Source organism: Diadema setosum, chromosome 15 (assembly GCF_964275005.1).
Source record: "Diadema setosum chromosome 15, eeDiaSeto1, whole genome shotgun sequence".
NCBI classification, from domain to species: Eukaryota; Metazoa; Echinodermata; class Echinoidea; order Diadematoida; family Diadematidae; genus Diadema; species Diadema setosum.
Window position 1 is genome coordinate 19743216 of NC_092699.1, and position 12613 is coordinate 19755828.

General features: G+C 39.6%; 1 protein-coding gene across 1 annotated transcript in view; it reads left to right on the forward strand.

Annotated features, from left to right (window-relative positions):
* The window catches only part of LOC140239026 (BLOC-2 complex member HPS3-like), a 30597-nt gene extending 18557 nt beyond the window's left edge, over positions 1-12040 (forward strand). The window contains exons 11-19 of the mRNA XM_072318923.1: positions 2252-2423; positions 3385-3483; positions 4235-4336; positions 5254-5352; positions 7474-7537; positions 8565-8722; positions 10003-10131; positions 10517-10697; positions 11692-12040. Coding sequence (XP_072175024.1) covers positions 2252-2423; positions 3385-3483; positions 4235-4336; positions 5254-5352; positions 7474-7537; positions 8565-8722; positions 10003-10131; positions 10517-10697; positions 11692-11849 — 1162 coding nt within the window. The 3' untranslated portion in view covers positions 11850-12040. The remainder of the gene's footprint in view (positions 1-2251; positions 2424-3384; positions 3484-4234; positions 4337-5253; positions 5353-7473; positions 7538-8564; positions 8723-10002; positions 10132-10516; positions 10698-11691) is intronic.
* Positions 12041-12613: the final 573 nt, after the last annotated feature.

Here is a 12613-nt window from a genome sequence, read left to right on the forward strand (position 1 = left end):
ATGCATAAACGTATGAATGGGTCAAAGTCAAGTTAAAGTCTTAAATCCCAAATACATACTCTCATATTCATCCAATTAAACCGAGGTCAAGGAAGGTGAACATTTAACACATTTGTGACAAACTTGTTATTTTAATCTTTTGCCAATTTTGTGAAAATGTAATCACACATTGTCCACATGTACTACATGTATCTAGACCTATTAGGAGAATCATGCATTATGGCGGAGGCATACCAGTCGCCATAGCGACATTTCTAGTTAAATTTTTTTTCTTTTCTTTCTCCTTTCTCTTTCTCTTCTCCTCTCTTCCTCTCTCCTCCTTTTTCTCTCTCCTCTCTTCATCTCCCTCTTTCTCTTCTTCCTCTGTCATTTTTGTCGAGCCCACCGGAGGTGAGGGGAGACTAAGGGATTGCCTGCGGCATCTGTCCGTCCGTCATCCGTCCGTCGTCCGTCTGTCCATCCGTCATCTGTCCTTCGTCTGTCCGTCATCCGTCACACTAGAAAAACTTGAATAACTCTCTGAGGACTTCAATTTCAATCAAACTTAAAGGGAAGAGTGGTTATACAAAGTTACACATTTTACCAAACATGAAAGTCATCTCAAGGTCAAAGGTCACAGGCAGGGTCACTGATCTATAGGGCCCAATGTTAAGTTTTTACGGTGCGTTTCAATTATGGCTCATAACTTGTGATCCCTATGTCCGTTTGGGACCAAACTTGGATGGTAGGTGTCCCTTGGGGAGTTGAAGGTCACCATAAGGTCAAAGGCCACATACAGGGGTCAACAAAATTTTAGGGCCCAATGTTAAGTTTTTACGGCGCGTTTCGATTATGGCTCATAACTTTTGATCCCTTTGTCCGTTTGTGACCAAACTTGGCTGATAAATATCCCTTGGGGAGTTTAAGTTCATCACTAGGTCAAAAGTCATTGGTGGGGTCAATGAACTTCCGGGAGTTAGAAAAACAATTTCTTCTATGCAAATGGGCGAGACACATTTTGGCACTTGCCTTGTCCCTTATCTAGTCTTTCTTTCTTCCTCAATCATATTGCTTGCCTGTTTGTTCTCCTCTCTCCCTGCCCTGTTGTTTCATGTAATTGTCAGTAACTTGTTTTCTCACACCAAGATCACCCAGCTGGATCCACTCTCAATTTAAGTACATTTGGACCTCGATTATCCGGCCTCCTTTTATCCGGAAATCTCTATTATCCGGATGCATTTACGCAGTGAAGGACTTTTTTTTCATCCAAAAATTGAGAAAAGACAGTGACATTAACATCTTTTCATGGATCTATTTCACTAATTTCATAAGATGTGCATGATAGGTTTCTCAATATCTAATGAGGTAAAACATGTGTGATTTTCACATAAAGATATACTTTATTTTTGTGAAGAAGGGACTACAATTTTGCGCAGGCTAGCATAGATTACACCACCGTTGCAGGTTACGCTACCTGCCTAGCTGCCAGTGCACTGGGACGGCAGCTTGGACGGCAGCTATATACATTAACATTGTGTCTCCCATATCCGGCCAATTCGCTTATCCGGATGAGCGCCGGTCCCGACATGGCTGTATAATCGAGGTCGAACTGTATTGTAGTATCCAGTTTCAGTATTACAGCATTAATTTCAGTATTAGAACTGTAATTTGAGTCAAGAAAAAGTGTTGTACACAATTAAAGCACAAAGGTGATGGGATACTGTAAAACGAGGCATGTTTGCGTGCATTTTAATTTCGCAAGAGCCAAGATTTAAGAAATTAAAATGCATGCGAAAGTTCTTATCCTACACTATATGCATTGAATGCCAGTGGCAATTTGCAAAAATTTCATGCCGCGAGAAAGGCCATCGGCTCCAATTCGTGAAAATTTCATGCCGCGAATATATCGTTTTACAGTACGTTGTTTTTAATGCTAAAATTTACTGTCAACTCTGTACCTTTTTGGTCAAATGTCTTATTGCCTATTCTTTATATTATGTGATAAATTTTCTGCAAAATAAATGTAATCCTCGTAAAATGACCAATGTGTCTTGAACCTGTTGAAGACGGGCTGATTTTGCTACTACACGCATTTCCTATAGACACGTGCCCAAGTATACTTGGGACTTGTCCTCAATGGGTTAACTTTACTGCAAGCCTAATGGTATAGTTGCACACTATTTGGTGTGCATGATTAATCCACAGTGAATGCCATAGAAAAGAGTGAGTCAGTCAAAGTTGGATCTTAACTTCTTTCTGCATGTTTTTCCAGATGGTCCTCTGCAGACAACATCAGCATGATTCTCATCCACCTTGAGCTGGGTGAGATGGAGCAGGCAAAGTTCGCGACCTCCTGTTTGACCCCCAGTGAGGTCACTGAACTCATCCCTGCCAATGCTCACCTTATTCTCAGTGATGACAAGCAGCTCACAGATTTTGCCAGGGTACAGTAGCTATATTTTACAAGCATGTTCTTCCAATAACTTAAATTTTATGAAAAGCTAAGCCGAAGGAATAAATAACTGAATACAAAAGCTCAATGCACAAAGACAGATTTACTTTGCAGATGCAGAATGAAAAGATTTAGTAGGTTCTTTGATTCTGCCACTCATATCTAATATTCTGAAGGGTTGCTTACACTCTGTCAAGCTTAACTGCATTCTTCTAGATCTTTGTTGATATGAGTACCACAAACATAATGTCAAAAAAAAAAAAATCCTTAGTTATCTGATTCTCTTATCATGCATTTGATTGCTTCTATACATGATATATATCGTCGCTGGGGCGACAAGACCTCGTATCTACAAAATGTCAAATGTTCAGGAGAGCAAAAAAACATGGCGGCCAAAGCACTGTTGCAAATGGGAAAGCCTTTCCTTTGACATGCCGTGGTGGCTTCATTTTTGGAGTAAGACAGTTGGGATTTGGACAGGACAACACTTAACCCATTATTTGACCATTAATCCAAAAAAGTGATTTTCACCAAAATTGCAGATACAAGGTCTTGTCACCCAAGCGACGATATTGTCCTAAGTTAATATAAAAGAGTCAAATACTGATGTATTTTTGTGGAGCTCAGCTGTGTTGTCTGATCCAAATTTTCATAAACTTTGCTGCATGCAGGACTGGATAAAGTGCTGTTAAACCAGATATTTTTGTGTGCATGAAAATTTTGAATATTTTGCAAGGGGCCCAGATTCCCCAAAGTAAAATGCACAGCTATTTTTTTGTGTACACAATGCATTCAATACTAGTACAATGCCATACTCCAGTATGGTCGGCACTTTGCAAAAGCTTCATGCTGCTAAAAAGGCAGTCGGCTCCAAGTGCACAAAAGTTTCATGCTGTGAATGTTCTGGTTTTACAGTATGGTATATGTTCATTTTTTTATTGTTTACACTGTAGCTGCTGTGCAAAGAAGCAACAGATGGGATGGTAGAGGTGCTCCTTCAACTTTTAGACAATGACAAGCTTTCTTTGAAAGAAGCCATCACCTTATTGAAGGTATGTGCATGTTCATCCGGTTTCAAAGCTTGAAACGTTCATTAGTAATTGTGTCTCATCACTGGAGTACATTTGTTGTAGGAGTGGATGCTGGTGTAAATACTGTACATAGAAAGAATGGAAAGTTATATAATTTGAAAACATTCTGCTCTCATAGATGGATTTTTAGAATCCATTTGACCTTTTCTGCATGTAACATATTTGTATTAGTTTGGAATGATTATTTTAAGTTACATATGAGAAGTGTCATGAATGATTCATGAGTTTATCCTGTCTCTGTGTTGTTTGTGCAAGTCTAACAATGTCTTGGATGGGTCTAGGGCAATTACCCCCTTGACCCTTCCCCTGACCCTAACCCTAATCCTAATCTTAATCCTGAACCTAATCCTAACCCTAACCCAAACTCTAACACTGATCGTAACCCTAACCCTAATCTGTACTCTAACCTTACCACTAACCAGTATGTAGCTGGGGGGTCATTGCCCTCGGGGGGTATAATTGCCCTGATATGGAATGGATATATACTCAGTTAATAAATATAATTATCATCGTCAAGTAGGGATTGTCTCTAAAATGTTTTCAAGTTATTTTGCAATATTTAACATTCACAGGGTTGTTCATTAATTTAAATGTGTGTTAGGCATTGAAATTGATCCATTCACATTGATTTAGATGGTAAGAAGCATGGGATTCGGCGATGGTATTGAAGAATAATCATACACTATGCTTTGTACTCATTCCATTTCTTTAGGCACTGCACACAGGCTCATCAGGCCACAGTTTGTTGCTCACAAGATTGCTAGAGTCGGTCATGAGTGATTCAAAGTGGCATCATGTCTTTCAGGAGGCTATGGTATAGTACACATCTAATTTCCTTTTTAGTCTATTGACGTACGCCTGGGTCAGAATGTACATCATTGCAATTTCGGCTATCTGCGCAAACTTGAGTTTCTGCATTGAATCGAAATAAAATAGACTGTCCTGGGTGTACATAGAGACCCATCTGACCACAGCTTTGCTCACTTTGTGTGATGTGCAACAACCATGGACATAACTTGGGTCTGCATAAGTTTAGCTTAGCATAGGTTTAACTTCCAGCTTTAGCCAGCATCTTGTAAAAGCTGGGTAGACTATAGAGCAGTGTGAAATAGTGCCTTGTAAAAAGAGCCTCCCGTAAAGCCAGGTCCAGAGTTCAATCTCATAATCAAATGTAGCAATTGTTGTTGTATTGCTGTAACCAAAGACCATCAAGATGTTTATGTATGTGGCATTCCCTTGTTTACACATTTATGAGAGCTGCACACATCCGTTTTGATGTCAGAGTACAGTACTTTATTACCTGTGTATTGTAATTGTAATTGTGTATTAGATTTATCTGTGGTACATGCACCGATTTGCAACCACTTCCTTGCCACATATCGCAATTTGAGTTGTATGAATTAATCCCTTGTACCTGCACAGTTTTGCTACCTCATACTTGCCACATACCATATTTGGAATTGTATGAATTTACCCCCAGTACATGCACCATTCTGCAATCACATACCTGCCACATACTGTACTTGAAATTGTATAGATTTATCCCCGGTGCCTGCATTGAAGGATATTTTGGATAAGTTGCATATTTCACTTTGCACTCCAAAAACTCCCCAAATGCCTTGATCTTTTAGGGGTTAAGTAGGGCAACAAATTAAGAGCTTTCAAGGAGAAACTTTTGTCAAGATTTGTATGAAAGCATTTATCATCTTTTGAACCACTTTTTCCTCATAGGAGGAGATTGTCCCGATCTATCTTAGCCAACTGCTCCATACAGATCACCCATCCATGATGAACACCTCCAGGGCATGCAGACGGACACATGCTCATGTGGTAGGCTTCTGATGTATTTCATTTGTGGATGTCTGTGAACATTACTTTATTTATCAAATGATTTGTTGACATTCAGTCTCGTTATCCTGCCACAAAAAGCCATCACAAGCATAATGTGAATGGTGATTGTATTGTTTGTGTGAAGATATTTTTGTTACCATCTTGACTGTAAGACAGGTTGCTCACAATTGTCTCACAGTGTAGAGGGCGCTGTTGATGATACTGCCAATCACCGTTAGCATTGATTCGAAGATTACTGAAGTTGAGCTGTCATCAAGAGTAAAGTGCGTAGGTGTTGCTAAGTAACGTTGCCTTGGTTGTCTTACTCTGCACATCGCGCAGTCTGTAGTAATGCCAGGGTGCGTGCATATGTGCTTGTTATTATGACATCACAAAAGAAGTTTGCTAAAGCTGTCATCCCCCTCAGCCGAATCATGAGCCAAACTGTGATCGGACCACTGACTACAGTGGATCGGACTTCTTCGGACTCGGGGGAAGTGGGGCAAAGCGTAAGCGCTAAAGAGGAGTCGATAGCGTAGGTCTCTATAGGAAACTTGCGCCGTGCGCCCGCATACGCATTTGACTAAAACACCGGGACCATGCACCTTTAAACTTTGGTTATGTGATGAAATTCAAGCAACTGTACAACGATTAGCTGTAAGCATTATGCTCACTCAAATTACAGAAAATCTGCTTGAGATCAATCTGCAAGTTGATAAATTTTGTAATTGTATGATTTTCAATTGATTGGAGAAAGCAGTGATAAATTGAATCAAGACTGTGTGCTTTTTCATATAATTAATTTATGAGTCTCATTGTGATGGTGAAGAGTCCAATCAAAGATCAAATCTTTCTGAAAGTCATTTATTTTGTTTTTAGTGATTTAAACATGGAAAGAATTTAGGGTATCTCAGTGTAGTTGTACAGCACTACAGTGCAGTGAATTTGGATGACTTATGACTAGATATTTCTATAGTTGATGGTCAATGCCTGTAAGAGTACCATGTTATTAGTGACAATTTGATCAGGCCAGGGCAAGGATAAGATGAGATTACAATTAGTAAGTATTTCAACATAAAAAGAGGTTTGCTCTTGTTTGATGCCAAGATAGCAAGGAGGTGAAGCTGACCCGTAGGGGAAGACGTCCTTTAAAGTGAAAACAAAGTTCTGGTAAGGGCCTGAGAACCCGTCTGGCACCATTTCATATTTGCTTGCAATATATCGAAAGAGTCTACAAAGAAACTTACCTGGCTGACGCGGTTTGCCGGAATGATGAGTCGTTTTGGAGTATTTTGAGAAAAATAATAAAAGTTGGTAGACCGACTTTTATTCCAGAAGGCTCCAGACTAACTCGGTCTCAGGGAAAACTCGACCCTATTTCAGACACTTTACACACAGTTCGTGATTGCCGTGTTCATCAGTACTCTATACTACGGGTACCAAACGAGGCCTTGATGAGCAGACAGGAAAGTGCGTGCTAATCCTGTGCAAAACAAATGGACAGCGCGCTGTCCTCAAGCCTATATAGTATACGCACATCACCTCAGTTGCTGAGACGCGCGGTCTTTGAAGTTTTTGTTGTTGTTTATCAAGCGTCTTTGATTGTTTTTAGAGGTGCTTGAGAGGCGCACACTAATTTTGCATGCGCGCCAAAGAGGTTTTTGATGCGCGCGTTGTAACAACTCGGACCATTACTGCGAGTAGCCAGAACGCTACAATGTAGTTTATACAGGCCGCTCCCATATGCATAGTACAACGCTGTACAATCCAGAGGGATAACCAATACAACTCATCCCGCCGTCAAGCAAAGCAAGACCGAGTTATCCCCGAGTCCGAGTCTAGCCTGACCCCGTTCGCGTAAGTTCTGAGACTGAACGTTTTTAGTTAATATTTCCCATTTTCGTCGTTACCCATCGAATACCTTGTTATTACAGCGTTATTCCGCACATTTCCTAGGCATACGTTCACATTTTGGAGCAAAATTTGACAACTTTTGCAGGCGTACCAGAACTTTCTTTGGGCTTTAGAGGAAATCAGCAAATAAACAGAAGACTTAGCATATTTGCTTATTTAAGGATTTTCCATGTAATATGTGTCCATCTTTTCATGACATCCTTTCAGCCTCAAGGAGATGGATGCTTTGCAGCAAGATTTAGTTGGCTAAACAATCTGGCCCCTTTCCAAGGTCAGTGTTGTAATCTACCCATAACTTCTTAGTCATTGTGCAGCAACTTAGTAGTGCACTGAAGCAAAGCATAATGCAAAGAATAGAATGTATATTGTAGGAATATTTGAATCATTTGTTTGTAGTAACCCTCAAGGTAACTATCATTTGTAAAGGGTTTAGTCTGCCATAGTATGAAGTATCATGTTGTGATGTCAATGCTATCAACTCTTAATCTGTTATTTGCAGATGAATGTATGAATTGCTTTATGTATAGCTGTGGAATAGATTGAAAGAAATTTGCATTATGGTCTCTGAAACTACTCAAAGTAAATCCGACAATAGACAAAAATATGCAGAAGAAATTGGGAAGTGCTGGAAATCAGGGGTTATCAGCTCAAAAGTGATTAGATAACTTTAGTGTATGAGATTAGCTTTCGCAAATTACTATACAGTGTTTTTAGCATTCCATTTCCAATGGAAGAAATCGTAGAAACGCCACTTACCACACAACTATTATGGTATGATGATTATTACTACCTGTATTGCTGCTCTTGCAAATATTTTCAAACATCTTGAGAATATAAGGAGCAATATAGAAAGTATATTGTCATAGGATTAGATATTTGGGCCTTTAAACTAAAGTAGTTGCATTCATTTAAGTTATAGTATACTTGATAGCCTACTCGTAAGTCATTTTGATCTAGACAAAAACTTCATTTAAATCATGTCTACTAGAAGAAATAGTTGTATATCTTCTTCTGCCTCTTCATTTAAACAACTGATTTATTGTAAAAGTATATGCATGATACTATTATGATGTAAAACTTAAATTACATTGCATATTTTTACACATGATTTTATTACATAATTGATCCATAAAGTTTTTATGAACTGTGAAGATAAAAGTGATACACATTCACAAATTAATGAATTGAGGTTTAGACTTTTCACATAAGTTAAGCTTCAGACTTTTTTATACGCAAGACAGTAAGTATCAGGAATGATTGATGAGTAATGATGTAGGTGCGGTTGCTGTTGCTGCCAGGTTCTCTGAGACAAACATGCACCAGCCTGGAGCAGAAGGCTAGATCCTGGAGGCTACAGAGGGGTCGTAGCGGATCAGTCACCCAGCCTCAGACCACCACCAAGAGTGGTGCCAGCTGTCCCTGCTGCTGCTGTAATGAGGTCCTCATGAGATTACAGGTGGGCTCATGGTTACTATGGTGACGGAGAGTGATGGTGGTAGAGGTGCAGGTGGTAGGAATGGTTGACGCTGATGCACATGGTTTTGAAAGCATCGATATAAAGAATGAGAACAGATATGATGATTGGCTGGTGATGGTCACTTGATCATTGTATATTTGGGTGCATTTATCTAAAAAAAAATTTGAGGCAACATCACAATCCTAAATGCATTTGAGGTATTTTTGGGTGATAGATTAATGCAACTATGTTTTCAAACATGTTTAGAAACACCTATTGGAAACACCATTCTAAGTGCAATTTGAGATGCATTTGAGACCACTTTTGCCTTTCTTCAAGTAGATATATGCAATGCTGTTTTGAAACACGTTCATATCTTGGAGCTGCCCAGGTCGACTTCAAGCTGTTTCCAATTGCAGAGAAAAACGCGCATCATCTGTGTTTTCTAATCAGTGTTTGTGCGTGAATAATGAAGACATGTTTGGTGGTTCGCAGTTGACCTCTACTTCCTGGGTCTAGCAGCGCAAAGCAGCTGCTGGGTGACAACACTCAAATCGCGATTACATGATGGTTAGATAAACCTCAAGAATCGTGTTTCAAACCACATTCATGAACGGCATTCAAAACATGTTTGAAATGGGATTCTCTCGAAGTGGGATTCTCTTCTCTCAAGTTAGACAAACGCAGCCTGTAAAGGTGAGAATTACAGCATTGGATATGTGATCATAATGATTTTAAGGATTAGATTGTGATTATGGGGATGAAATAACCATATAACTTATATCCGTGTTTTTTATAAGACTGATGCAGTGATGACAGTGTAATGACAGTGGCGAGAATTTTATGTAAATCAGCAAGTTACATAGAATCAGACGAGTACCTTGTGAGCGATAAATTTGACAACACAATACCAGTATGCAGAGTCCTGACAGTGTGATTATACACCTGATAAATCTCCTTTTGATCTCCACATTGTTGCCTCGCTGCAATATACGTGCAGTGGATAGATTGTAGTCTTACCCCGTTGAGGACGGGTTGATTTTGCTACAGCACACACTTCCCATAGGCACTTGCCCGAGTATACTTGGGACTCATCCTCAATGGGTTAAGTGTAATGGATCATTTTCTTTCTTGTAGAAGTAGTCATAGTCTTCACATTAGTTGCCATTAAATATCTTATGTCACAACTTATGTATGTGTTTGGCATAGTTGAGTGATGTTTCATTTTCTCAAGTGTAGTATTCAGTCTGTTGTCTGTCTGTCTGTGTGTACCATACCAGAGTCTCCTCTGCTCAGATCACCTCCCTTCAGAGGTTGCTGTCTATGTCATCGAGGAGACAGAGGACATGAAAGATGGAAGAGGTCGGGGGTCACTGCAGCTTCTGTGCCAAGCTAAGCTGGACATCAAGGTGATCTTCACACACACACAAACAAACACATACTCGTGTGTGCTAAGCATCCTTTAGTCTCGATTGTGATACAAATTCTTTGAGCCTCAGTTTAGAATATATAGCTATGCACTCCTTTCAAGCAACAATCATGCTTTTGTGACCAGTTTTAATGAGCTGAAGTCGGAGCAAGCATCGCAATTTTTTTTTTTTGTTTTTTTTTTTTATAAAACTATGTCATGAGATTATCAGATACAATGTACATTCCAGTGGAGTGTGTAAAAACTAAAGGAAGTATAAGCTTACTGCCCTTATGAAATAAAATGTTGTATCACTTACAGATTCTTGAGGTTCCTCAAATTTGCAGAGCCAGATATTGATATAATTTCTTGTTTCGATACTGCAGGGGGCATTGTCTTTGGTGATTCAGGAGTACCCCAGCATTGCTGTGGAATTCTCCAGCCAGCACTGTGGCCACAGCCCAGAGCTGTGGGCACATGTCTTAGCAGACCTGGTTAGAGGCATGGAGGAGAAAACCACTGATGGCATGGAAACTAGGAAGACAGTTTCGCTCCAGATGCTATCAGGTGAGAAGAGAGAGATGTCCATAAACGAAGGAAGAGACATAGAAGGAGAGACAGACAGACAGACACACACACACACATTTACATTCTTGTAAGATGCTTCATCTGGGGATATGATAATTTCCTCAAGGGCATATTTCACTATTTGTTTCAGGTAGAAATATATATATATATGTATATATATTTCCTTTTTTCTGATAAATTGACTAATCAAAGTTGAAAACCATAAAAAATAATACTTATTTTCAGTTTGGTTAGTGAAAGAAAATCTGGCTTCATGTAGTGAATAAGTGCATTCCCAGCAATCAAGGATATGTGTAAAAGGTCTCAAATTTTCCCATTTGAATAGTGTGAAAACTTTTTGCCTACATACAGATCCTATATATGCAGGATGGGCAGGTGCATTATATACCCGTCACACACTAAACCCTGCCACATATTTACTGTCAGATAAATGTTGCAGTGTCAGTAATGCACTGTTTTTCTGCGCAAGAGTTTTCTTCGCTATGAGTACTTTTTACACACCCAAGATACTTTAGTTTGATTATGGCAGGCATTGTAATCCTGCCATCATCCACAGAATTACCGATTTACACTGCAGGAAAGAGCAAATTTACATGTTGACTGATACATGTATGTACCGTTGCATAGTCTAGGTATTACTTAATGCACACCCAAGTGACATGTTTATTTATAAAGTGAGTCCACTCAAACTGGTACACCCTTCAGTGTTATAATTTGTAAGTTTTGCCTGTAGCGGTATCAGTGGATGTAATAATCGTCAGTACTGTGGTTACTATTATTAAACTACAGCTGTGCAAGTAGTGCAATAGGTTATTTGATGCAGCAGAGGTGATTAATTGTGAATTTTCTTAACACTAATATTCTGTAACATTGCATTTGGGCATGGTTATGTTTCATCAAATGTGTCACTTTGCCACCTTTTGATTGGCTCAGGACAGACAGAATTTGTCTTTATCCCCTCGCATGTCTCCAGGTGTGCTTGGCTACCTGGTACAGGAGCTGGATGCCTCCACCCTCCTAGCCCTGCTTCCCTCAGCCCTACCCCTGGCCGTAACGATGCCCTACATGGAGCGTGCCCTCCTCAGGGACAAGGCCAGGCGGCTGCGACAGGAACTGGTAGCCCTGGTCTGAGTGACATCAAGGAGAAAAGTCCTTTCATAGGAATGGCCACAGGAGGTCTTTGACAGAAAGAGCCTGCTGATGTTTGAAAAAGATAATTTACAGACAACTCCCTTATAGGCCCGAATTCTCAAAGCTGGAATAACTATTCCGCGGAATAGTTATTCTGGGGAATAAGTTATTCCACCCTTGAGAATAGATTCAGGGGAATAAATCGCGTCATTTTACGTCACAAGGGCCTGATTTGCATAAGAGGCGTAATAAATCGGCGGAATAAGCGGTGTAATAAAGTTATTCCACCTTTGAGAATTCAGGCCACAGTGTATAAGCTGTTATTTTCGCGAGGATTTAATTTTCAGAAATTTCGTGAATCACAGTTGGATTGCGAATTTAACAGCATGTAAAAATGTTGTCATGCGCTAGGTTAATAGTGCATTTATGATAGCATCAGTGTCAATTCACGACAACAACATCTCGCGAAAATGTCTGAGACCTCCTCATTCATGAAAATATCTGTAAGCAAAAATAGCAGCTTATACAGTAACAAGGTCCTCAGGATTGGCAGTTTCATTATATCAAGATTTTGTTATAGTTGAACAATAAAGTACTGTATACGGCAAATATTTTGCGAGGTTTTTATTTTCATAAGTCAGGTGCTATTTGCGACATTAAAGACCCGCAAAAATATTGACTCTGATCCCGATGTGAATGTTACATAACGCTTGTACATTTCTCCATTCAGTACAGGACTCCACGATCGCGAATTTATCCACTTG